The sequence below is a fragment of the Lotus japonicus genome, chromosome 2 (genome assembly GCF_012489685.1).
Source record: "Lotus japonicus ecotype B-129 chromosome 2, LjGifu_v1.2".
Classification (NCBI taxonomy): domain Eukaryota; kingdom Viridiplantae; phylum Streptophyta; class Magnoliopsida; order Fabales; family Fabaceae; genus Lotus; species Lotus japonicus.
The window spans coordinates 87,811,804-87,837,099 of record NC_080042.1 but is presented as its reverse complement, the minus strand read 5'-3'; the positions used below and the strand labels follow the sequence as shown (position 1 = coordinate 87,837,099).

The following is a 25,296-nucleotide window of genomic DNA, read 5'->3' as shown; positions in this document are numbered from 1 at the left end:
GATTTTGAATGTTATATTTCAGGCGTGAAGTTATTGCAGACATTAATGCCTGTTTCTAAGATATTTTTGAACCCTGATATTGAGGAAACATCTTCCCTAAGGAATCGGTATCATTTTATATTTGCTGGCAAATGATTCGTTGGTTATTTTAACTTTGGTTAGTGACTGTTAATTGAGTCATTTGGTGTAGGGTTCCTTCTAATGTCCTTCATTTTGCTGGACCTACTATGGAGACATCAAGTCTAAATGGTTTTTCAATATTTAATGATCTTCAAATTCGAAATCCGAATAAGGTTTATTTTTGGAAATTCTTTTTTGTATAAAACTTTTGTTAGGAGGAGTGTATTTTAGTTTGGAACTAATTTATTTTGTATATCCACATGCAGGAGTTCCATTATGCTGAGTGTGTGCCTTATTGGTACTTTCCTCTTGGATATAATGAATTTATTGATGGTGAAGACGAGTTTCTGAATTATGTGAAGCAAAACTATGTTGGATTTTCCTGTGAATTTGATTTTTCTGATGTGATGGACTCTCATTGTGTTTCCCTGTTCTGGCGGATGACATTTTTTGTAAGTCTGTTTGATATTGTCATGGTACTTACATTTGGTTCTTATCTATTAATTCTTCTGGTATTTGTTGATCATTGACTGTCCTTTTTTTTATTTATGATAGGGAAATGTTTGTCAAGGTGCACCAGTTGAAGAGTTTTATGATGTGGAAGATGTGATGATGTGTCTTGATACAAGAAGAGATTCAAACCCGAATTATCGATTAGGTGATGGAAATGAAAACAAAAAGATCAAATGGGAGGAACAACAGAAGTAATTAGTGGAAGTTGACAATATTTATAATTTGCAATGTAGTGATTAGTAGAACTATTAGTAGAAGTATTAATTTTTTCTTTTTGTTATGGTAAGGGCTGGACTTAGTTTAATGGATAATATTTGGCTGTTTTTTGGGATTCATTGGAAGTAGTATGTATTTTGTAACATTGTTGTTGTGTTCCAAGTGGAGGTATACAGTTGGAATCGTTTCTGTGGTGGAACTCTTGTGTTGTTATTCAGTGCATACTATATATGAAATCTTGATTTAATTTTTATTTTATTTATGTGTGATTATTCTTATCAATTATAATAATGGTAGTTATTTGTGTTTGTTTTTATCAAATGGTAATTTCAATTTTAAAAATTTGTTTTAGTTATGTATTTTCAAGATGAGGGTGTTTTGAGAGAGAATATCAAGTGGAGTTTTTATTTACTTGTGTTTGTGGTTTAGTTGATCTAAAGTGAATTGTTAGATGGTCTAAAAAAGTTCTGGTAATAGTAATTTGTAACGACTGAAGTGAATTGTTAAGTGGTTAGGGTAGTTAATATAAGGTGAATTGTTAAGTGGTTTGGGTAGTATTTTCATTATTTCTGATTAATAATATGATTTGTAACGAGATTTCCCAAATTTATTATTTTTCAACAATATTAAAAATAGGTAGTTATTTCAGCCTAGAACATAGAGATATGGTATATTGCTTATTTGAGAGAAATTGCATCAAGGTAGATAATCTAAACATAAATTGTGTAACGGCTTAGAGAGATAATATAACTACTTAAGAAAGACAAATTAATTGAATTTCAAGTTTATATTTATAAATGATAATCGCTCCCTATTTATTGGCTAGTGGTTGGGCCTTGTGTTTCTAAATACATCTAGTGGGCCAGTTAGGGTCGTGGAGGAGGCCCAATTTTGGGTTTGAGTGACTGTTGTGATGTAGGTGACCATGGGCGTTATTGTATGGTGATGGAGTTATTTTGGTTAATAAATGTTTTTGGCCAAATAAAATTATTATTAAGTGGTATTATAAGTGCAAGCATGACTTAGTGCAAAAAACTAATGTGAGTTTTTAGTAACTAAAATATATTATGGTAGTGGTTGATATAATCTATGAATGGTTAAATATATATTGAAAAAAGGAAAAATAATAGTTTGTTTAAAAATTAAAAGGTTTTATATTGTTTAATTAGTGGTTTAATTTAGCTTAGTTGAAAAATAAGTAATTAATTAGCATTTAGTTGAAGTATAATTTTATAAAGTTTTTTTTATTACAAGAGAAACACTAAAAGTCTAATTAATTACTCTGTGATATTTAAATACAATTAGAGTATAATAAATAAAGGGGAGCGAGTTATATATGATAAAAGTTTTTTAAATATCACAGAGTAATTAATAAATTAAAAAAAATATTTTTAATTGAGAATAAATAATATAAAAGTATAATTTAACTATTTTAAATATTTATTAGGTAGAGTGACATCTTTGAAAAAAGACGTTAAAAATATCATTATTAAAAATTAGTAAGAAATACTTCTTAGGTACTTTAAAAAGATATTTAAAAGCGTTAGGAGTAGTTTTTACTTTTTACTAACAAGTTTGAAATGTGATAGTACTAAAGATTAGATTTGTTTAGATACCCAATAAAAAGATAATAAAAGGTAGAACCTACCTATTAGTGTGTGGTTAAAAGTAGCAGTGACAATTAGGTTAATTGCAAAAGGACTTTCAGCAAGTTTCAATCAACTGACATATAGCCCCGATGTGTCTGAATTTAGAAGCGTTTAGAAGAGCCAGCGGTGGTATCACTAGCGTTTTCGGTGTACAGAGGGTTCCAGAAGTTACTTTTGTGGGTTCTTCAATATTGAAGATCTTAATTTCTGTCAATCGCAATGTCAAAGATACGTGTCAGGTGAGGGTCAGCTTATTCTTTTTTTGCTGCGAGGTTAAGTATGATTACTTGGTGTATGGATAACCGGTGGTTTTTGTGTTTTGGTTTAGTGTGTAGGAACACGTACAATGTACTATCAAGATTTTGTCTGCTTTTTGGTAAGCAAAGAATTATTTCAATCGGTGCATGGTTGTTATACTCTATCTGCCCTTACTATATAAGTTAGTATATTTGTCCTTTTTGGTTACATTTGAACACTGTGTCGTGTCCATATACTCTTAGTTAGTTTTAGTCTTTAGTTAGATTAGAGGTTAACTAAACTAATAGTATTTTGACTTCTAAATAATTTGCTGTCAAATGGTACACCTCAGAGGCACACGAAGTGTTTGCATAAATGTGTGAGTAGCAATAACTTTTAGATAGCAATCATGAATAAGTTTGAAAGTTGATAAATCCCGCCTAAATTTCATTATATAAGACAAACTTATGCGTACTGATTCCAAAAGTGTAAGTTAGAATTGCATTTAGTTATCTAGCTAATTAAACTAAATTGAGAGGTGTTTTGAAATGGATAGTGCTCTGTCTATGGGGGTTGTGAACTCATTGTGTCCTCCATCTCAAATTTGGAGAGTGGTTGTTAGAGTCATTCGTCTTTGGGTAGTTTATGCTAAGAATGGAAATAGAGTTCCAAAGTCTGTGGAGATGGTGTTGATGGATCATTATGTAGGTTTATTTTATTCAGTTGTTGGTAAAATGATACCATTAATGAGTGGAAAATAATGTTATCTATATCTTTATGAGTTAGTCAATGTTATATGGAATGAGCTTAGGTAGTGTAAACATGTTGGTGAGTTATATATGTATTCATAAGTGTAAAATTTGGGTGGAAAATATGCTTCTGTGTTATTGTTTTGAACGTGGATTTATTTTTCTGTAGATTTTCATAAAAGGGATTTCGTTTTTTTTTTGGTAGATACAAAATGTATATTTTGGGTGTTCTCTTTTATAGTAGCCAATTTGAAGATATCCCTAAACTATTTATTTTCTTCAGATATGTAAAGTTTTTTTTAAGTAGTTGGAACCAATGGTGTTTACTAAATAGGTGTTTCAGGCGGTTACTTAATAGAGGTTTAATTAGCTATGTTAGGTGGTCAGTAAGTGTGTAGATATGAATGACCTGTATTTTAACTCAAGTGCTATTTTTCTGATGCATTAGGGTGGAAAGATTCAGTGTTCTTTAAGAAATGAAATGTTTATCAAATGGGGAGATAAATTTGAGGAAGGCAATGCTTATAAGATTACATTTGGTCGGCTTATTCCAAATATGGGAGGTTATCGTGCTACTCAACATCCCTATAAGATGTTGTTGATTGAAAATTCATTGGTTTCAGTGTGTGAAATTTCTGAAATACCTAGGTGGGGTTTATCATTGAGGGACTCCGAACAAGTGAGAGCAATGGGTGTTAAGTCAGATTACCTTATTGGTATGATTTATAGTTTAGTAAGCTCTTTATGTTTATGAACACATTTATTTCTGATTCTGTTTTGGCAATGAAATTATTTGTAATGTATCACATATGAGTGTAGTCTAATTGTATATTGTTTTCCAGATTTTATGGGCTTGCTCACATCCATTATTGAAGAGAGGACATGTGTTAAGAAAGGAAAAATGTCTAAGATGATGATAGTTGAACTTTGTGATGACAAGTAATATACACATATTCAAGTGTTCTAAATTATGCAATGATGAATAAACTGGTTATTTTTCCTGTATTTATTGTATATAATCTTGAATTGGTTTGTTTTTTGTTATAGGGGTAGAGTTGAATGTGTACTATTTGATGATCATGCAAAATTTGTTACTGACCATTTGTCACTGCATTCAAATGAAGAAGCAATCCTGGTCTTTCAATTTGCAAAAATAAACAAATTTAGAGGTATAGAGAGAGAAATATCTTTGTTAAATAGATGATATATTTATTGTTTAGTGTATTTCTGAGTTAAATAGTATGTTTTAAGTGTGATCATAGTTTGTTGATAAAACTGTATGTTTGATTAGGTAAAAGTGTGCTGCAAGGCGTGGTTGGAGCTTCTAGGCTAAGTTTCAATCCTCAAATTCCGGAGGTTATGTCATTCTGGAATGGGTATTTTGATCATTTTAATCAATTACTTTTTAATAGATTCTATATGTTAGAATCTTGTGGTACTTGAGTTATTAATTAATTGATATTGTAAATGTGTGTATGTAGGATTGCATACCATGGTGACTGTGGGGATCCTCAAATAATAACTGGGGAAATTGAAATTGGTGAAGTGTCAATGGTTGATGATTTTATTAACAATCACCCTAGGAAAACTTTGTTATCATTGAGTGAAACCAAAGAAGTGAGTGATATATTCGGATTATTTAATCACTTGATTTCTTTTATTTTAAGTTTTGATGTATAGAGAAGGATGCATAATTATGATGAATGATATCTGTTATTTATTTTGCAGGATGGAAATTTCATTGTCAGAGCCAAGATAGTTAATATTTTAAAAGAGGATGGTTGGTGGTACTTAGCGTGTTTGTGTGATCGTGCTGTGATTATTGAGGATTCCTATTACTATTGTAGTGCATGTTTTACACGGGTGAACTATGTTTCTCCGAGGTTTGATTTTAGTTTTTAAGTTAAGTGAGTTATATAAAATATTAGTTATTTTATAGTTTCTGTTTGTGTTATGCTAATAAAATGTATTATACTGGTTTAGGTTCAGGATTAAGGTAAAAGTATCTGATGGATGTGATTCAATTGACTTTGTGATGCCTGATTCAGTTGCTGAATATCTGGTTAAGAAATCTTGTAGGGAAGTGCTTAGTATGTTTGAGGTAGAAGTTTTAATATGTGGAACCTTTTTGAATTTTGATTTTTCAAAGTGGTATAAAGAAAAAACCAGAGGGACCTTATATTTGGATGAGTTATGTCTGTTTATCTGAGAAGTTCACTTATTTAATGTGTAGGAACCCAACTATGTGGATGTGTCACCTTGCATTGAGGAAGCCTTGGTGGGAAAGGATCTGCTGTTTAAGGTTGAAAAGAGAATGGTAAACTTATATAACTATGAAGATCCCTACCATGTGAAACGTGTGTGCAATGATACTGATATTATTGATCTGTTCACGCTAAATGATGCAGTTGAAACTCCTAATTTGGTTAGTTATTTTTTCCTATATAGTATATATGTGAAAGGATGGCAGTTATTGCTTTATAAGTTGATAAGGTGTACTTTATTTTTTGCAGGCCAAGTTTCCAGGGTCATTTTCGATAATGAATATTGATGAATTTGATTTTGATTTTGGTATTGATCTGCTAATGAGTCCTGATGAGTTAGTTCCTGCTGAACTTTGCAAGCCAAAAAAATTGTTTAGTACCCATGAATATGGGAGTTGCTCAAAGTCATACAAGAGAAAGTTGGAGGAAGAATTTGATCAGCAAAAGGATCACTGTCGTGCTAAGGGTGATGACTCCATTGTTGGGTCATTGTAGTGCTGGTTAGGTACTAAATAAACTAAGTATAGTTTGATCTTGTGTTAATGTTACAAGTATGGGTATGTCTTTTTGTAAACCATACATCTTTGTATTTGATCAAGTAGTAGTGTTACTTTAGTTTTAGTGGTCTTGGAAGGATTCAAACTTGTTTGAGCTGGTTTTATCTTATTTCCAATGATGTAATTTCAATATGTGACTGTATGAAATTACCTCCTTGGTAATTATAAGATATAAGATATGAGAATCTTGTATTTCAGGCAAGTATTTAATGAACGTCTCTTTAAAATGTGTCAATTATGTTTGATATTTTATAAAGTGTTTCCAGAATTTTTTTATTATGATAATGAGATACCTATTTTAAGTTTAATCTATATCTATGTATACAATAAAGAATAAAGAATAAAGAATACAATAAGGAGGTCTTTCAATTTGATTGAAGAATTTATCCTTTGAGGTTGTTTAAAGTGAACCAATGAATTTGTACTATACCCGTTTGCAACAGTTTAATCAATTTGATATTGGAAGTTAACGAATGAAAAAAAGTATGCAATTACTTTTTATGAGAAATGAAAGCTGTGATATAAAAAAAGTGTACGTATATGTTAAGTTTAGCTTTATTCTATTGTTGTACTTGAGAAAGTGTTTTATGTTCTAGATGGCTCCATGTGGTGGTAGAATTTGTAGATGCAAGTTAAAGTTCTATAAAGTGAAATACTTGAAGTAGAATTACTTTTTAGTACAGTTAAGTATACTAATATCTTTTGGAGGCTATATAAGTTACCTATTGCATTCCTTTATGTGGTTTGATTTATTTGTGAAACTTGACATCCCTTCTTTGCTGATTAAGATAACCTGGATGTGCATCACTTGAGAGTGAGATATTGTATGTGTTTTTTGGCGCAAACCTGGTTTTTAATATTGAGAGGTTTAGATATCCTATTCTATGGATTCGGATGAAGATGTTTGGAAAGCTTTAGAAGGAGGTCATCGTGTGTTCAAAGGTGGGTTTTAATTTTCTTTTATATGTACATTGAATGATGCTGAATTGTATTAAGTAATTAGTTGATGAATATATGCATGTATTATGTGACCAGGATATGAAGATAGTGGGCAAGATTGTGAAATGCAAGGTCCAAGTAAGAGAGTTAAAACCAATTTCATCTCAAGACCTCGAAAATCTATGTCTAGAGGTTCTGTGTTGAATAGCTGGTGGGATCCTAATGAATCTTCAAGTCGAAATTCTATATTTGATGGTGCTTCTTCATCAAACTTAATGACACTCGGTATGTATTATTACATTTGGTATGTTATATTGTGAAGTGATATTATATTATTTATTATTTATTTGATTACATTTATTAAGTAACTAGTGTTTTTTTTCGTGCATATGCGTGTTTGTTATATTAATTAATCATTAATGGGATTATGTGTGTTTGTTTAAATCTTAGATAACTATAGCAAATATTTTAATATTCGGTTTCAAGATCTGTTTTGAAATTAGGAAACATGTGTCTACAAAATATAAGTTATCTAATTCTTTTCCAATATATAGAGGAGGAGATGATTGATGAGTATCTTAGATAATTAGTAAAATCTTTTAAATTTTAATGGATTATAACTTCAGCATTACATATTTTTTTTATATTGTGGATCATGAGAAAGAATAAAAGGAGAAATCACATGATTTCTGTAAATATGTAGTAAATTAGGCTTGTGACTTTTCTAATTTAAAGAGTTAATAAAAGCGATTTTAACATTTATTTTGGAAATAAATTTAGTAAGGAATAAGCTAGGTAAATCTTAAATAATTAGGGCAAACCTTTTAAAATTCAGTTTCAAGATAAAATAACACAACATAAGAGAATCTATCAAATGGAATGACACATGAATTTTTTTATGAGAAACAACCTGAGAAGGACACATGAGATTTTTTTATAGTATTAATTAATTTAAGATAAAAATAAACAACTTAAATCCTAATTAATTTATACTCTAAAGATAACTCTAAAATAAAATAAAATATTTCATGAAATTAACATTAAATAAATAATAATATAAATTAAGATAAAATCAAGAAATAACGAACCTAAATTCTAATCAAATCTAAAATCTAAAAAGGTAATAAATAAAGATAGATAAAAACTACAAAAATGTATAAAATCACACTAAAAACTCATAAAATCCTGAATTAATTAAAAATCCCAAAATTCAATAAAAATACCATAAAAATTAATTAATATTGTAAAAATAAATAATTAGATGAATTAATATAAAATCATGAAATAAACAACTTAAGTCCTAACCAAATCTAAAATTTAAGAAGGTACCAAATAAGTATAGTAAAAACTATTAAAATTTAGCAAATCACAATAAAAACTCATAAAACCCTGTATTAATTAAAAATCAGAAAATTCAATAAAAATACCATGAAAATTAATTAATACTCTATAAATAAATCAAAAAAAAAATAAGATAAAATAAAAAAATAAACAACATAAATCCTAATCAAATATAAAATTTAAAAATGTATTTTTTTATGAGAATTAGCTGAAAATGACACGTGGAATTTTTTTTATGAGAATGAACGTCATTGAGAATTAATGCGAGAATGACACGAGACTAAAATAGCCTAATAGAAATTCTTCTTTTCTAATATATATTGATTGTAATTAATTGATTTTGATTTCTTTTAAAATAAGTTAGCCATGTAAAAAATAAAACAAAATATTCATATTTTGTCATTTGGTTAAGTGACAACATTTAGTTAATTTAAAAGGGTATGTAATATTTGTTTTGTAAGCCTTAGATGAATTATGAAATCTTTTTTGGCTATTTTTAAGTTTTGAATTAAGATTTGTGGTTCATTAGGGTGCTTTTAAGAGAGCGGTAATAGGAAAAAAGTTAATATTTAAATTTAATAATTGTACACGTAAATAAGAATTGAGTTCTATTATAAAGCTAAACAAAGAATATCTATGATATTATCTAAATCGTTGTTTGTTTAAGTAGAAGAACAAAATGTATAGTTGTCAAATAATTTGATGATTTTCTTTGAGTATAAATATATGATTTTCTCTTATTATTGTATTGTAGATGCAATGGAATCAGAGAGTAGTGAGTCTTCTGAAGATGATGAAGATGTTATAATTGAGGAAAATAATGAGGTTTGTCATAAGTTAACTTCAGTGAGTTTGAAGGTATGAAAGGTGGTTAAATTTAAAGTTAGTGTTAAATTACTTAAGATGTGTAATGATTTGTTTAATATTATTAAATTTATAGATTATGATGATATTGGAGACATGAAATATACTTGCCAGTATTGTGGTGCCTTGCATTGGTTTGCTGAAAGAGTTGGAAATAGTAAGGCGACTAATCCAACAAAGTTTAAAAGGTGTTGTTTAAAAGGGAAGGTGCTACTACCTTATCTACAGAAGGCACCAAGTTTATTATGGGACTTGATAATGGGTCATGATGTTAGAAGTCGTAATTTGTAGAAAATATTAGGTCATATAATAGTGTATTTGCTTTCACTTCTTTTGGGGGTAAAATAGAAACAGGTATAAATGATGGAGGAGGTCCACCCCAATTTGTTATTAGTGGACAAAACTATCATCGAATTGGTAGTTTATTACCAAAGGATGGAGAAATTCCAAAATTTGCTCAACTCTACATATATGATACACAGAATGAGATTGAAAATCGAAGTCGTCATTTTAGGTAAATTACAATAATAATGATTTTCTAATTTAGTTTCTAATTATTTATAATTAACTAGAATAAGAATTATAATAATGGTTGCCCTATAATTTGTAGAAGCTTGGATGGGAAAACTAATCTAATGCAATCTTTGGTGGAAGATTTACTTTCTATGATTGATAAATCCAATGTCTTGGCTAAATCGTTCCGGATGGCTCGAGATTTCATTGTTGAAAACCCAAGTTGCAATATTTCATTGAGATTGTTTCGTCACCGGCCAAAAGACCCGAGGGTATATAATTTGCCAACAGTTGATGAGGTTGCAGCGCTTATTGTAGGTGATTTTGATTCAACTGATTGTGGTCGTGATATTGTGATTAGTGATAGTGATGGAAATTTGCAGCGAATTCATGAAACCCATACATCTTTTTTGCCATTACAATACCCATTGTTATTTCCTTATGGAGAAGATGGCTATAAAGAAGATATTAAGTTTCGTGATGATGGGGATAGGCGAGTTTTTAAAAAAAGAGTTCGTGTATCCTTGCGTGAGTTTGTGGCTTTTAGAATACATGAAAGAATTCAGGAGCAATCTATTATTCTTCATTCTAGAAGATTGTTTCAACAATTCCTGGTGGATTGCTATTCTATGATTGAGGCACAAAGGTTATCATATGTGAAAGCTAATCAAAAGACTATTCGTAGAGATTTCTTAGCTGGATTAGAAGAAGCAGTTGATAGGGGTGATCTTGATCCATCACATATTGGCACAAGAATTGTTTTACCATCATCATTTACAGGTGGAAGAAGGTATATGTTCAACAATTGTCAGGATGCAATGGCAATTTGCAAATTCTATGGGTATCCTGATTTTTTCATAACTGTTACATGTAATCCTAAGTGGCCTGAAATACAAAGACATGTTTCTGCAAAAGGATTGAATGTGTATGATCGCCCTGACATAACATGTAGAGTTTTTCATGTGAAGCTTGAACAGTTAATGGTTGGCTTGAAGAAAGGAGAATATTTCGGAAAAGTTTGTGCAGGTATGTTTTTTTTATTTCATTTGATATTTGATAAATTTGTTGGTATTTAATCACATGAGTGGATTATTTATTGTTAATGTATTAATTTTTTAATTTATGTGGTTCATTAGGTATGTATACCATAGAATTCCAAAAGCGTGGTTTACCTCATGCGCATATATTGATTTGGTTAGCTCCGGGGTCAAAGTTAAACACGCCTGAATTGGTTGATTCTTTTATTTCTGCTGAGTTACCTGATCCTATTTCATGTCCAAAGCTATTTGATGTTGTTTCTACCTATATGGTTCATGGCCCGTGTGGTGGTAGTCGCAAAAAATCTCCATGTATGGTAAATGGGCGTTGTTCAAAATTTTTTCCAAAGAAATATGTTGAGAAGACCTCATTTGATGTGGATGGTTATCCTGTATATCGAAGAAGGAATACTGGTGTGTCTTTTGAGAGACGAGGTGTTCAATTGGACAATGCCTATGTTGTGCCTTATAATGCTAAGTTGTTGATGAAGTATCAAGCGCACATTAACATTGAGTATTGCAACAAATCCAACTGCATTAAGTACTTATTCAAGTATATTAACAAGGGTGTTGATCGAGTAACTGTTTCCATGAGTAACAAATCTAATCATAATCAAGATGAAAAAGAGGTTCAAGTTGATGAGATTCAACAATATTATGATTGTCGTTATTTGTCACCATGTGAATCTGCTTGGAGGTCTTTATCTTTTGATATCCATCATCATTGGCCTCCTGTACAACGATTAACATTTCATTTGCCAAAACAACAAGTTGTTTTATTTGGTAATAAAGAGCGTCTTGATTTAGTGGTGAAACGGAAGAAAAAACAAGAAACAATGTTTACTGCTTGGATGGTTGCTAATAGCAAGTTTCCGCAAGGTAGACACTTGACATATGCTCAATATCCCCAATTTTTTGTCTATGATCCTAAGTCTAGAGAGTGGCGACCAAGGAAAAAAGGTTTCTCTATTGGCAGGATGAACTTTATTCCAATTGGGTGTGGTGAGGTTTGTTATCTGCGATTACTATTGAATTTGCAATGTGGATGTACAAATTATAGTGATTTGCGAACTGTAGATGGTGTTGTGTATGTGTCATTTCAAGAAGCTTGCTTAGCATTGAGGTTGCTAGAAAATGACAAAGAGTTTGTTGATGGCATAGTTGATTGTTCAGAGTTGTCATCTGGGAGAGCAGCAAGGTTCCTTTTTATGACGTTGCTATTGTCAAATTCAATTGTAAAACCTGGAGAAGTATTTGAGGAGACATGGCGACTTTTAGCTGATGGAATTTTATATGAGAGAAGAAAATTTCTGTGCAAACCAGGTATGCTTTATTTATATATATTTAGAGTATCTGTATTATAAAGTTAAGAATAATCTAATGTATATTATTGGTTATATTGTTAGATTTGCAAATGGATGATGCTATGTTAAGAACTTTATGTTTGGTAGAGTTGGAAAAATTGTTAGTGAGCAATGGAAAAAGTTTGAAGGATTTTCCAACAATGCCATTTCCCAATTCAATTGAAGTTCCACATTTTGATAACATTCTACTGTATAATGAGTTAAGATATGATGTTGGTGATATGATTAAGAAACATGATGAACATGTTTTGAAGTTGAATAAGGAACAGAAAATGGTATATGACAACGTTGTTGATGCAGTCAATAAATCATGTGGGGGATTTTTCTTTGTGTATGGATCTGGCGGTACTGGGAAGACATTTCTTTGGAATAGTTTGTCATATAAATTTCGTGGAGAGCGGAAAGTTGTATTGAATGTTGAAGGTATGAAAAACGACTAGAAAGGGGGGGGGGGGGGTTGAATAGCGTTTTCAAGATAAAGCTTCCACCTTAAAGATTTAAAGTAAATCTTTTCGGTTTCTCTAAGATAGATGGTGCAGCGGATAAAGATAGAGAGAAGAGAGAAGCACACAAGTATTTTATTCTGGTTCACTTGATAAATCCCTCAAGCTAATCCAGTCCACCCGTTAAGGTGATTTCTTCCTTCTTAGAATGAAGGCAATCCACTAATCAGATAATTGTTACAACTGCACTTGAAACCTACAAGTGACTAACAATACACTGACTTAGCTATCACTAAGATTCACTCTCTTAGTCTTCTCTAGGATCCGATCAACCTTGATCTCCTAAAGGAATCACCACTAAGATTCACTCTCTTAGTCTTCTTAAGGATACTGACCTACCCGGTCCCTTAAGGAAAATCAAACAACTGTTTGAGGTTGGTGTTTACAAAGGTTTGCTTCTAAATAAGCTGAGTGTAAACTAAATAAGAACAGATGAAGAAAGTAGAGGCTTGAATCTTTTCTTGTATTGCAGCTCTTGGTTTCTCTCTCTTAGTCTTTCTTCTTTTCTTCAGCCTTTTATAGTCCAAGGTGCAAAGAATATTTCTGTTGAGAGAATATGACCGTTGGAGGGCATTTCTGGAACTTCCAGAACCTGCTGTGGCTGAACCTTGGTAGGTAGGCTTTTCAGAATAGTACATTGCTCTTGTACTTCTTGATAGAGACATTTGCCTTTAACCATTGACTTCTGATCAGAGGAATGCTTCGTGTTGGAACTTGTGAAGCTTGGTGATCAGAGTCAGAGGGATGCTTGGATCCTCTGACCTTCGTAACTTCTGCTTCTGGACCTTCAGAGCTTCTGGACCTTCAGAGCCTCTGGTCCCTCAGAGTTTCTGGTCTTCAGATCTTCTGATCCTCAGATCTTCTGATCCTCTGATCTTCAGATCTTCTGGACCTTCAGAGCCTCTGGTCTTCAGATCCTCTGATCTTCAGATCTTCTGATCCTCTGATCTTCTGATCCTCTGATCCTCAGATCCTCTGATCCTCAGATCCTCTGATCCTCAGATCTTCTGATCTTCAGATCCTCTGATCCTCAGATCTTCTGGTGTCAGAATCAGAACCTGTTTGTCAAAACACTCAAGACAAACATTAGAGTATCATAGTTGTTCATCCACAAATAAATACTTGTTATCATCAAAACATAGAGTTGTACCACATGACCAAATCTTGATCTTACAAATGTTGCTTCAAGTGGTATAGCATCTCTATTGCTTCCTGGGGGTAGAACTGCCCATTCTTTATTTGGTATTCCACTTGTGTTAAATGAGGATACCATTTGTAATATCAAACAAGGGAGTAATAAGGCTGAACTTTTGAGACACACGAGTCTTATTATTTGGGATGAGGCACCAATGGTTAATAGATTGGCATTTGAAGGATTAGATAGAACATTGCGTGATATCATGTTAATGACTAATCCTGGGTGTGTTGACAAGCCTTTTGGTGGTAAAGTTGTTGTTCTTGGTGGTGATTTTAGGCAAACTTTGCCAATAATTCCTAAAGCAAGTCGTGAAGAAATTGTTATGGCAACAATAAATTCTTCAAGATTATGGAAGTTTTGCCAAGTTTTGAAGTTAACAGAAAACATGCGAGTAAATGATGGGGCTTCTTTAGATGATGTAGAATGTCGGGCAAGATTTAGTAAGTGGATTCTTGATGTTGGAGATGGCAATCTTGGTGATTACAATGATGGTGAATGTGATATTGAAATTCCTAAAGATTTGTTGGTGGAAGCTGTAGGTGATGGTGTATCAAGTATAGTTGATTCAACATATCCAAATCTTGAGTCAAATTTTTTTCATGAAAATTACTTTGTTGACAAGGCCATACTTGCTCCAACTTTGGATATTGTTGATAGTATTAATCAATATGTGTTGTCTCGATCACCTGGTGAAGAGAAAGTGTATCTCAGTTCTGACAGTGTAGTGAAAGTTGATGAAGATATGAATATCGAGGCTAATTGGATTACAATTGAATTCTTAAATAGTATCAAAGGTTCTGGTCTCCCAGATCACAAGTTGTGTCTTAAAGTTGGAGTTCCAATAATGTTGATGAGGAACATTGATGTTGCTCGTGGTTTATGTAATGGGACTAGACTTATTGTTGACAAATTACGTCCTAATTTAATCTATGGCAGAGTTATAAATGGAAATAGGGCTGGATCCATGGCTTATATACCTCGGATGAGTATTGTGCCCTCTGATGGTGGCTTACATGTTAAGATTCAGCGAAGGCAATTTCCTGTTTCTGTTTGTTTTGCAATGACTATTAACAAAAGCCAAGGACAAACTTTAGGCAGAGTTGGGGTTTATCTACCAAGACCCGTTTTCTCACATGGTCAGCTATATGTTGCTGTCTCTCGTGTGAAAACCAGAGAAGGATTGAAGATTTATATTGAAGAAAGTAGTGATTCATTGGTGAATCATACAAAGAATGTTGTTTATAAAGAAGTTTTCAAAAACTTAGGATAAATGTTTGAAATGAAAGCAAGTGATGTAATGGCATTCGAATTTTAATTTATGAACGTGTATTTATTGGACTGTGTTAAGTGTTGTAATGAATTATGTGAGTAAGTTTATATAAGTCAAATGATGTTTGATTCTTTGCTATAAGAGTAAATGAATAAAAAAAAACAGATGACTATATATACATGGCAAATAAAAAAATGTTATATTTTCGAATATTATTTTAATGAGTAGTAATAGTATTTTGTTTTAAGGAATTTAAAATGTATTCATTTCATAAAAGTGTATATACTCAAAATTATGGTGATGAACAGTATATGATGTATATATAGTCAAAATGTATTTGATATGTGCGAAGTGATTTACGTGTGTATAAATATGTTGATGTTGATATGTGTATAAATACGTGCGAAGTATATTTTCAACAAATTTAAGATGTTATCAAGACGTTGATTTTATATTTTGTAATATAAAATCTATTTCTATCTAACTACGTCATTAAATTGTAGTTAATTTATATTAGAAAATTTATATGATATATATTATTAATATTTAATATATTAAATATGATCATAATCAATTATATTTCATTAAACATTATAGATTATAAAATAATACATGCTGTAAATTAAAAAATTTAGCGACCGTGCATCGCACGGGTCACTACCTAGTATATACACATATACAGATATACTTTTAGTTTCGTTAAAGTTTTAATGCATATTAAAACTAAAGAAATTAAAGAAATGTGTTATTTACTTATTTTCTTAATTTCTTACATGCATCTAAACAGTCTTATAATGTGATATTAAAAGATATAAATAAATGCAAGGAACACTAACTTTAGCATTTCTTTATTAAAAATTAGATTGAGATTTATGTGAATCCCACTAAATTAGAAGTAGTGTCTTATTTATAGTGGATTTTACATAATTTTAACTAATCAATGGTAGAGTCATGTAGAAATGAGAATTGTTATCATTTGTCAAATGAGATTAATGGAATGTGAAAGTAATATACTTGAAGTGTCTGGAAATAAGAATGCATAGAATTTAGAGTAGATCTAATAACATCTCAAAAATCACATGATCAAACATGTATATATAATGGTTGAAGTGTAGTAATTAAAATGTTTATCATTTGGTATATTTCCCTTTTTATGTAGCTAGCATTTGAGGTATCAACATTTGTTTAGGTGAACTTGACCATCATTTTCAACAACTTTAGCCTAATGTTATTCGAAGTGGTTAGAAGCTGAGAATTTGTGCATTGTCGTCATAACCAACCAACTTGATAGTCACTTGGTCGTGTAATAGATCATAATGATAATGGACTCAGTGATCATTTGAGTCGACAACAATAATATAATTCCAATATTCTCAAAGAAAAGATTATGAATATGCCAATACATATGAGCACATACATCGTATTTTTTAATTGAAAATCCAAAATGTCAGTATTTTATATTTAAATTTATTAGTTATTGGATTTTCTTTCCCCCAAAATAACCTATGTAACTGCAAATACATTTTTTTTTTCTGGTCAAAGTAATTGCAAATAGTTGGATCCACACTCCAAAGTCTACATGATCTCATGACCTCTTTCTGAAGAAAGCAAAAAACTAGTTATGGGCAGGCAGGCCGGTCTCATCTCACTTTCACCACCAGGCCCAACAAAAAATTCCCTTCATCCAGCAATTTCACTGGTAGCATTGAAGGGAAATTTTCGGAGAGAATATAATTATATTTGTGACTCAAATTACATTCTCATTGACAAGGGTATAAATGTAATTTTATTTAATATTCCTACGCTAATTTTATAAACTGTATTTTTTTAATTAAAACATGATTCACATTTTATTTTTATTTAAGAGCATTCATGACTTTTTATCAATATACCATTTTTTTTCATTCACTTTTCTTTTCACATTCTTTCTTACCAAACAAATTAAAAAATATCTCATTTTCTATTCTTTTCCTCTCTATCCCTTTCTTCTTCTTCTTCTTCTTACTTTTTACCTATAACCAAACAAAAGTGTAGAGTTTTGACACAGTCCTTGTTTTTCAAAGAGAAAGAAAGGATTTCTGTGAGAAGAGAAGAGGATCCAACTCATCTTGTTCATTCAACTCAGCGTGATCCTCACTTTTCTATCAAACAAGGTACTCACTCCTCTTTCCTTCTCATTTTATCGAATTCACGCAATTCTATCTTTTTTTCACATATTCAGTTTCAACTTCATTCTTTTGATTGTGGGTTGGCTTCAAAATTTGTTTTTTCTATCTTCTTCCCCGCCATCAGTTTCAACTACTGGTGGGGGGTGTTAGGGAGCAGAAAAGACACCATTTTTCGGAATATCAGTTGATTCTCTTATGCCCATGATACTCTATATAGATTTTTTTAAGTTCACTTTGTTGAGGTTTCAATTCGATTTGCTGCTTTTATTGTGGGTGTTGCTTGTATTGGTTCCGGAGCTTGGATTGAATTTGGGGGGGGGGGGGTAAGTCCTTTTTAAGGGGTAAAAACACTTTTCCTTTGTCATTGACATCTAGTCTCAATAATGTTTACTAGATATACCTAAGAATGGATTGAGTCAATTCTTTTATTGTGATGCAAGTTGAAGACATATTCAAGTGCTAAGCAGATAATGTTCTATGTACAAGTCCTGTTGTAGGAGATTTAGTGATTTACTTTGATTTTAGTTTATTATAATAGATGGAGTGCAACTTTCCTTCTTCCTTCTAGTTCTGGAATTGCTTTCAAAGCCCATTTTAAGCTACCTGATATTGTTCTGCTTACTTTGTGGTGGAGTTTTGCCATTAACTATTAGTTGTAATGGCCTTGTTAAGGGTTTATATTATGAAATGTTAGGTTTATGAGCTTAACTTTATCACGCTACATGTTCTTCGTACCACGAGTCTTTTGCTATGAGTTTCATAGTATGTTCTAACATTTCTGCTCAACATTGGACAGGGCATGGCAGCAGATGAAGATATTTGCATGTCAGATTTGAAGTCTCAGCTGAGTCAATTACATGACACATGGAAGCAGGAAATTGAAAGAAGCCAATCCCAAATGGATTTATTGCAAGCAAAGCTTATGGAGGTAAAGGATTGCATACAGGGTTCAGATGGAGATGCAAAAAAGGAGTTGGAGGTTCTTTTGCGAAGAGTCAATACTTCTGCTACATTGTTGACATACTTAAAATCAAAAGCTAGACTCATGGCTGTTCCTCATCTAGCCCATACATCTTGTGGCATCAAACCATTAGAGGGGGTAGGCTTTGTCGACAAAAATGGGACGCCATTATCAGGTTGGTCCAGCGATGTTGAGCTTTCTTCATTTAATGACGCAGATGAAGAATCTTGGATAGGAATTAGCCGTCAGCATGGTTTCTTAGATGAACAGGATGCAGCTTATATAGGTGATGTACTCAAATCTGTAAACATGGTTGGAGATGTGATGGAAGTCCTTGTCAAAAGGGTTTTATTGGCAGAATCAGAAACTGCAGTGGAGAAGGAAAAAGCAAGTTTATGTCAGGAAGAAATTAAGCGGAAGTCTGCCCGGTTAGAGAATATGTCTATGAAATTAGAGGAGATGCAGCATTTTGTTTTGAGTACCAACAGTATTATAAATGAGATGCAGCAGAGAGTTGAGGATTTGGTTGAAGAGACAACCAGACAGAGCCAGCGAGCTGCTGAAAATGAAGAAGAGCTTTCTAGAGTGAAGCAGGAATTTGAGTCTCTGAAATCATATGTTAGCGGTCTAATCACAGTAAGAGAAACATTACTATCTTCAGAGAAGCAATTTCAAACTATTGAGAAGCTGTTTGAAAAGTGAGTACAGCATTATATACCAATACGATTCTATGCAATGTTCTGATACTACATGTCTTTATGATTGTATGATTCTTTTACCTACATCTAGTTACTTGAGTTAAATGCCTCAGTGCACTTCCTGCTGCAAATTTTTGTACTTTATATAGTTTGATTTATTTTATCTTTCATTGATTCCATTCCATCATGTGACTTTTTCTAGATCAAGCATTCTAGTGTGGTAAAATAATGTTATCCTTTTGTGGGTGTTGATAGGATCTGCTTGCATATGGACCCAATATATCTTCAACTTATATGTTAGAAGCATAGTTCGTATAGCTCAAGAGTACACTTGTGATTTGTGAACCTTTAATGAGAAAAGAAGTAATAGTATTAAATTTGGTGTTTTTGACATATATGTTAATTCTCTATGGGCAAGTTAAGAGCTAACTAAATTCTTGTTTATAATTTTTTTATTCGTGATTTTGTTAACTATAATGCTTTTATTCGATCAAAATCTCATCTTCTGGCACAATATTTAGGAGGATGTCTTCCTTTATCAGTTCTACTTGACTTAATCACATTTATCTCATTTATCCTAGTTTTTTATTGAACACAGTGGCATTTTATTACCCTGAGGTTTGCTGGTTTTACTTTAAAAATATCATCTTGTTGGAAGTTGCAGCAACTTGGAACATATATTTAGTGGATGCATTTTTCTCGCTACTCTCTCTCCCTCCAATAGCAAACTAAACATGTAGAGTCTCAATTATTCTGTATGATTACTGCTTAATTTGAATAGTTCTTGCTTGATAGACATTAGCTGATGATTTATAAAATTGGGGGGTCTAGGGTTTAAACTTCAAGTTTTATACAGATTTGGTCCTTGTATTTTTGCAATGCTTCAATTCAATCCATTCACTTTAAATGTTATTAGTATTGATAAATGCATTTGGAGGAATCTCCCTTGTTTAGGCAAATGCAGGCATGTTCTAGCCCCAAATGCGCAAATGTTTTTTTTTCCCTGAAAAATATGTGGAATGGTATATCCATAACCCAATAATAAAATGTTAATTTAAGTGTCCTATGATTGATCAAAAAGTCTGGTATTATGTTATGGTTATTTGGGTCTCTAATTGTGATGGTGACATGCTGCATTTCTAATTTAATCCATGCTTGTGTTACACTTACATGTGATGACTAGTTATGAACATCCGCAAATTTACTCGTTAATGGAGTCAGCTATTAATTTTAGTCCTCATATAGAATGTATATTGCAGTTATTGCTATCTAGTGATGTAATTGTCTTACTGTCTGATGTTGCTCTGGAGCAGGCTAGTTGCAAAGACTACTCAATTAGAGGGTGAGAAAATGCAGAAAGAGGCTGAAGTTCAGAAACTGATGGAAGAGAATGTGAAGTTGAATGCACAGCTTGACAAGAAAGAGGCTCAACTTTTGGCTTTGAATGAACAATGCAAAGTAATGGCCTTGAGCGCTTCAAACATGTAAATTGCTAATGCTCCCAACAGTTTGGTTACTTCGCGCTTCCATGGGGATCACCGGAGGCATCTAAGTGAAGCTTCACTTGATAAACAACTTCGGTCCTCTCATCCAGAAGAAACACTAACGAAGGGCTATCCATAAACATCATTCCTCGTGGCTTTTTTTGTTTTCTGGTGCTGTTTTTGTGTCTGCCAAAATTGAAGGCAGGAAATACTTGAACTTGGAATGTAAGCTTTGATTGCTCTTTCAAAGGAAGAATGAGTTATGAGGTGTGTTTCTTTGCTGCAAATTTTGGAGGCCTAATAAAAACCTCCCATCAAGTAGATATTATAATTAGTTAATTAATGTGGAGCAAACGTGAAGCTTTCATGATCATCTGGTCATTTTCCATCCACCTTCAGCTTTAAGTGAACTTCTTGGACCTAGCTTCCCTATCAGTCATATTTTTTTCTAAATTCACTACAGCCGCAGTTTTGTTGAGCAGACAATTCAAATTTAAAAACAGATTTTAGGTGTATAATCAGTGTCTTTAAATCTAAGCCTTCTGACCTTGATCAAAGGGTTATAGAGTAATGGCCTTAATTGATATTTTCTCCCTTACTCTCTGTACATTTCCATCCCTATACATATCCATCCTAGTATATTTGAAGTTCAATAATTGTTCATTGAGAAGAGAAAAATTATATTATGATCGGCTTTAAGAATAAAACGACCCGACTGTCAAAAAAAAACGACCCGACCTGCAAATTCAAAGATGATAATGGGTTTGGATGCAAAAACACACTCTAAACTAGTCGCAATGTAATATAAAAAATTTAGATTATAATAGTAGTTTTTTTTTATCGAGATAAATTGTACCCGTCAGGAATTGATCCTTTGACCTCCCCTACCCAGCTCATATGTCCCCTAGCTCCTACCACTTGAGCAATCCTACGGAGACAGATTATAATAGTAGTTAAAGAATAATGTTTAACTTGCATATTTTGCTAAAAATGATTTAATTGTTAAGGTTTTTATATTTTAAGATTCTTAACATTTTCATAAATTATTTCAATTAAAATGTGTATGGATAAGATTAAATAAAAATATTTAAAAATAAGGAGAGTGGAGAGTTTGTTTCCTTTGGGTTTCTCCGAACTCAATGAAAATGATGTACAATATCATATTTATATCTCTATCTTCTTCAAACCCGTCACCAAACCTATCCCGCTCTTGATAAGATCTAGGGTGGGGAGAGTGAAACTTGTCCTACCTTGCTCTACGTCATCGTCTTACCTACACTTGATCCAATCCAACTTTTACTTCAAAATAATGTATTTTTTAGTACCTCATTAATTAGCTTACTTGAAAAAGTTTGGAATTGAATATATAAAGATCAATTTGAAATAAATATTTTATCAAATTTAAAAATTGAAGTGCAATAGTTAAAAGTACATACAAATTAAGATATTTTATTAAATAATTGACCAAAAATAGTTTATTTTTCCCACTTTTTCTCAAATTTTAGTTGTTTAATAACTATTGACTCTACCAAAAAAAAAAACTATTGACTGATTGTGTAAACAAGTTTTGCATTCTTATCCAATTAGGTTTCACAAACTTTCCATATCATAATTAAAATTTAAAAAGGCAAAGATGAAATACGTGACTGGATATGCGTAAACCTTTTCACATCATATGTGTATATTGATTTCTTTAAAAAAAATGTATATCCTTTTCAAATTACCATGGAAATTCATTAAAAAGGTTGACTTTTTTTTTTACAATCTAGGCTAAACTAGTATAAATGGGAATATTTTAAAGTGGAGATAATGTGTTATATTATTTCCCCCTTAGTATACATTTTGTAACCGAAAAAGGATTAAAATAAATAATAATAAAATCCACAAGCCAGTAACGCGCGGACACAACGCTTAGACTAATTTTCTTTTGTCATCCGAAAACCAAACATCCACCGAGGAATCGAAACCAAAACCTTCACAACTTACACAGCCATTATCTTCTTGCATTGTAGTATCAGGTACCTGCAATTTTTCACAATCATATCAAACCCTTTGCTTCAACTCAACCCTACAATCTTAATTTGTGTCTCTTTTTTTGAATTTGGGGCAGGCAATTGGAAAATAATGTCTCACTCTCCTCAAACTTCACCCCTCAAGGGACAACAACAACAAGGTGCTGAAGATGATGATGCCCCTTCTGCCATTAAGCCTTCTCGCCTCAAAATTGCAGTACCCTCTGAAGAAAGCGACAAGAAAGTAACCCTCCTTTTTCTCTTTTCTTTCAGTAGATTTTTTAACCCTAAATTGTGCTCTGCTTTCTTTGTCATTGTTATTAGTATCTGCCATCTAGGGAGAAATTTTCATCATAGAGGTTTCATTTTTTGACTCAGAATGTGAATAAGAGGCTCAAGGATGTTGAAATTTCTGTGCCTATAGTGTATGGGACTATTGCATTCTATCTGGGTAGGAAGGCCAGTGAGTAAGTCTAATTCTAATGTTCTTTCATGGTGTTAATTTATTCTTTTTTTCTTATATGGGTCACTGAATTTCACTATTCTCTGATCATTTGATTCCACTAGGTCTCAGTCTCACAAGTGGACTGTTTATGTTCGTGGAGCTTCAAATGAGGATCTTGGAGTGGTTGTTAAGAAGGTTGTGTTTCAATTGCATCCCAGTTTCAATAACCCTACAAGAGTTGTTGAATCACCCCCGTTTCAAGTGTCAGAGTGTGGCTGGGGTGAATTTGAGATAGCCATCTCCCTCTTTTTCCATAGTGATGTCTGTGAAAAACAAGTGGACTTGTGAGCTTCCTTCAGTTGCTTGTTCTGTGTTTGGCTGATTAATTGGAGAATGCAATTTTTTTATGATAATTTATGTTATGGATTTTGTGCTCACAGGTATCACCATTTGAAATTGTATCCAGAAGATGAATCTGGTCCCCAGAACACAAAGAAACCTGTGGTGGTTGAAACTTACAATGAGATTGTATTTCCTGAACCTTCTGAGGTTTTCCTTGCACGTGTGCTGAACCACCCTGCTGTTGTTGTGCCTAAGCTTCCTGTTGGTCTGAATTTACCTAGCCCTGGTAAGTTCCTAGCATGTTTGGATTAGCTTAATAAAAAGGGCAAACTCAATGCTATAAAACTCTCCCTCTGTGCGAGGGGCCTGACCCACTTTGCGTACTTTGCATTTTTGCAAGAGACAAATTTTGCGGCTCGGACTTGTGACCGCAAAGTCACGGCAACAACCTTATCGTTGCGCTGAGGCTTAATAGCTTTTTTCATTTTAGAATTAATTCTGTCATTAAGAAGTTACTCAGCGAATGTTAGAATTAATTGTTGAAGAATTTTAAAACATTTTATACTATTAGTATTATTTTCTATTTTTTTCCCTTGAGAAGAATCATATAGATTTTCCCTTATGTTGGAATTTCTACAGTTGCTGTTGATTCTGTGAATGACAAGGAGAGAGGTGATACCAAAGATCATCCTCTAAGCCAGTGGTTCTTGAACTTCTCAGAGACTGATGAGCTCTCAAAACTTGCAGCAGCTAGACAGCAGGTTATAGCTAATTACTTTTTTTCTACTATGCCTTTACTATGTGACTAGGTAGTTTTATTGCTAGGAAATTTTTATGGCATTTCTTCTGCATTAGTATTATATTATGAAGTTTTGGGGATTACAAATTACACTCTCAATATAAATATAATCAGTTCCCTGACTCATTTCTGATATGCAAATAATCAAGGTCATCTTTTCACAAAAGAGATGCTTATTTTGTTTTTTTCTGTATTCTTCTTGTTTGTATTCTAGGAGGCTTTTATTTTTTTTGCACTATTTTGGATGCATGTAGTGAGCATTAAATTAACTACTCCCATTGCGCATGTGGACTTGTCTTTCTTCTAATTGTGATGGAAAACATATCATTTTTTTAATCTTGTAGTACTAGTGTCTCACTGGTGAATTGTTTAATAGCACTTTCAAAACATTTACTTTTTTTTTATAATCAACTTTGACACTTAGAAGCTTCATGTCATGATTTATTTTGACATTAAAATCAATTTTAGAGAAATTTCCAAACACCAAACACACTAAGTTTTTTTATTAATTTAGTGGGGATTTATGTGCTGACTTTTGGAATGTTGTAGGTGCAAGCTCACATTGGTAAGCTGCGGAGACAATTAAGTTTGATGGAAGGACCACCTCAGCAGGCAAAACCACCTTCTGGCTTTGACCATACATGATTTTTATTTTACAATTTTTTGGGGTTTACTTTAGGGTTAAAACTTGGAACATTTCTAGTGAATAACTATGTATATATGCGTATCGTCTTCCTTGTAGATTCTCTTAAGTATTTCTATCTGTGGAAGAATGGACGTGGTATATGTGACATTTTATGGTTAAAATCTTAAATGGTGATGGATATGTGTTTGTCGTAATCTAAAGGAGTTTAATATTTTATCTTAAAACTTAGATTTTCATTTACATCTCCTATTAATACTTTAATCATCTAAAGCCAAACTTGATTAGAAAAGATTGCAGTTACTTTTTACGCTTAAATTGACTCAATGTTGAATCATTGATGACTTATTCCATCTAGATTTTTCATATGAAGTTATATTTTTGCAAAATATACCTATCGTAATTCGTAA

General features: G+C 32.2%; 4 protein-coding genes across 4 annotated transcripts; all 4 read left to right on the top strand.

Annotated features, from left to right (window-relative positions):
• Positions 1-3,283: 3,283 nt before the first annotated feature.
• Positions 3,284-6,243, top strand: LOC130737205 (replication factor A protein 1-like). The gene is made up of 10 exons (XM_057588963.1): positions 3,284-3,439; positions 3,933-4,200; positions 4,327-4,423; positions 4,532-4,653; positions 4,776-4,860; positions 4,966-5,101; positions 5,213-5,367; positions 5,468-5,585; positions 5,718-5,909; positions 5,998-6,243. Exons 1-10 carry the CDS (start codon positions 3,284-3,286, stop codon positions 6,241-6,243), a joined length of 1,575 nt encoding a protein of 524 aa, XP_057444946.1.
• A 946-nt stretch (positions 6,244-7,189) lies between these two features.
• LOC130737204 (uncharacterized) lies at positions 7,190-15,390 on the top strand. Its single transcript, XM_057588962.1, has 8 exons — positions 7,190-7,247; positions 7,341-7,529; positions 9,340-9,443; positions 9,564-9,637; positions 10,060-10,988; positions 11,099-12,322; positions 12,406-12,775; positions 14,041-15,390. The coding sequence occupies exons 1-8, from the start codon at positions 7,190-7,192 to the stop codon at positions 15,332-15,334; spliced, it is 4,242 nt and encodes a 1,413-aa protein (XP_057444945.1). The 3' UTR covers positions 15,335-15,390.
• A 1,940-nt stretch (positions 15,391-17,330) lies between these two features.
• Positions 17,331-20,932, top strand: LOC130740631 (uncharacterized). Its single transcript, XM_057593296.1, has 3 exons — positions 17,331-17,487; positions 18,299-19,161; positions 20,475-20,932. Exons 2-3 carry the CDS (start codon positions 18,302-18,304, stop codon positions 20,647-20,649), a joined length of 1,035 nt encoding a protein of 344 aa, XP_057449279.1. The 5' UTR covers positions 17,331-17,487; positions 18,299-18,301; the 3' UTR covers positions 20,650-20,932.
• Positions 20,933-22,517: 1,585 nt separating this feature from the next.
• Positions 22,518-25,083, top strand: LOC130735818 (transcription initiation factor TFIID subunit 14b-like). The gene is made up of 7 exons (XM_057587710.1): positions 22,518-22,663; positions 22,756-22,901; positions 23,036-23,124; positions 23,225-23,446; positions 23,543-23,730; positions 24,084-24,205; positions 24,793-25,083. Exons 2-7 carry the CDS (start codon positions 22,770-22,772, stop codon positions 24,886-24,888), a joined length of 849 nt encoding a protein of 282 aa, XP_057443693.1. The 5' UTR covers positions 22,518-22,663; positions 22,756-22,769; the 3' UTR covers positions 24,889-25,083.
• The last annotated feature ends 213 nt before the right edge of the window (positions 25,084-25,296 follow it).

Coding starts and splice junctions, on each gene's coding strand:
- LOC130737205 (XM_057588963.1), top strand. CDS start 3,284: ATGGATAGTGCTCTGTCTATGGGGGTTGTGAACTCATTGTGTCCTCCA. Junction 4,424..4,531: donor GTTGAACTTTGTGATGACAA/GTAATATACACA, acceptor TTTTTGTTATAG/GGGTAGAGTTGAATGTGTAC. Junction 4,654..4,775: donor AAAAATAAACAAATTTAGAG/GTATAGAGAGAG, acceptor ATGTTTGATTAG/GTAAAAGTGTGCTGCAAGGC.
- LOC130737204 (XM_057588962.1), top strand. CDS start 7,190: ATGGATTCGGATGAAGATGTTTGGAAAGCTTTAGAAGGAGGTCATCGT. Junction 10,989..11,098: donor TTTCGGAAAAGTTTGTGCAG/GTATGTTTTTTT, acceptor GTGGTTCATTAG/GTATGTATACCATAGAATTC. Junction 12,323..12,405: donor AAAATTTCTGTGCAAACCAG/GTATGCTTTATT, acceptor TTATATTGTTAG/ATTTGCAAATGGATGATGCT.
- LOC130740631 (XM_057593296.1), top strand. CDS start 18,302: ATGGCAGCAGATGAAGATATTTGCATGTCAGATTTGAAGTCTCAGCTG. Junction 19,162..20,474: donor ATTGAGAAGCTGTTTGAAAA/GTGAGTACAGCA, acceptor GCTCTGGAGCAG/GCTAGTTGCAAAGACTACTC.
- LOC130735818 (XM_057587710.1), top strand. CDS start 22,770: ATGTCTCACTCTCCTCAAACTTCACCCCTCAAGGGACAACAACAACAA. Junction 23,731..24,083: donor TCTGAATTTACCTAGCCCTG/GTAAGTTCCTAG, acceptor GAATTTCTACAG/TTGCTGTTGATTCTGTGAAT. Junction 24,206..24,792: donor TTGCAGCAGCTAGACAGCAG/GTTATAGCTAAT, acceptor GGAATGTTGTAG/GTGCAAGCTCACATTGGTAA.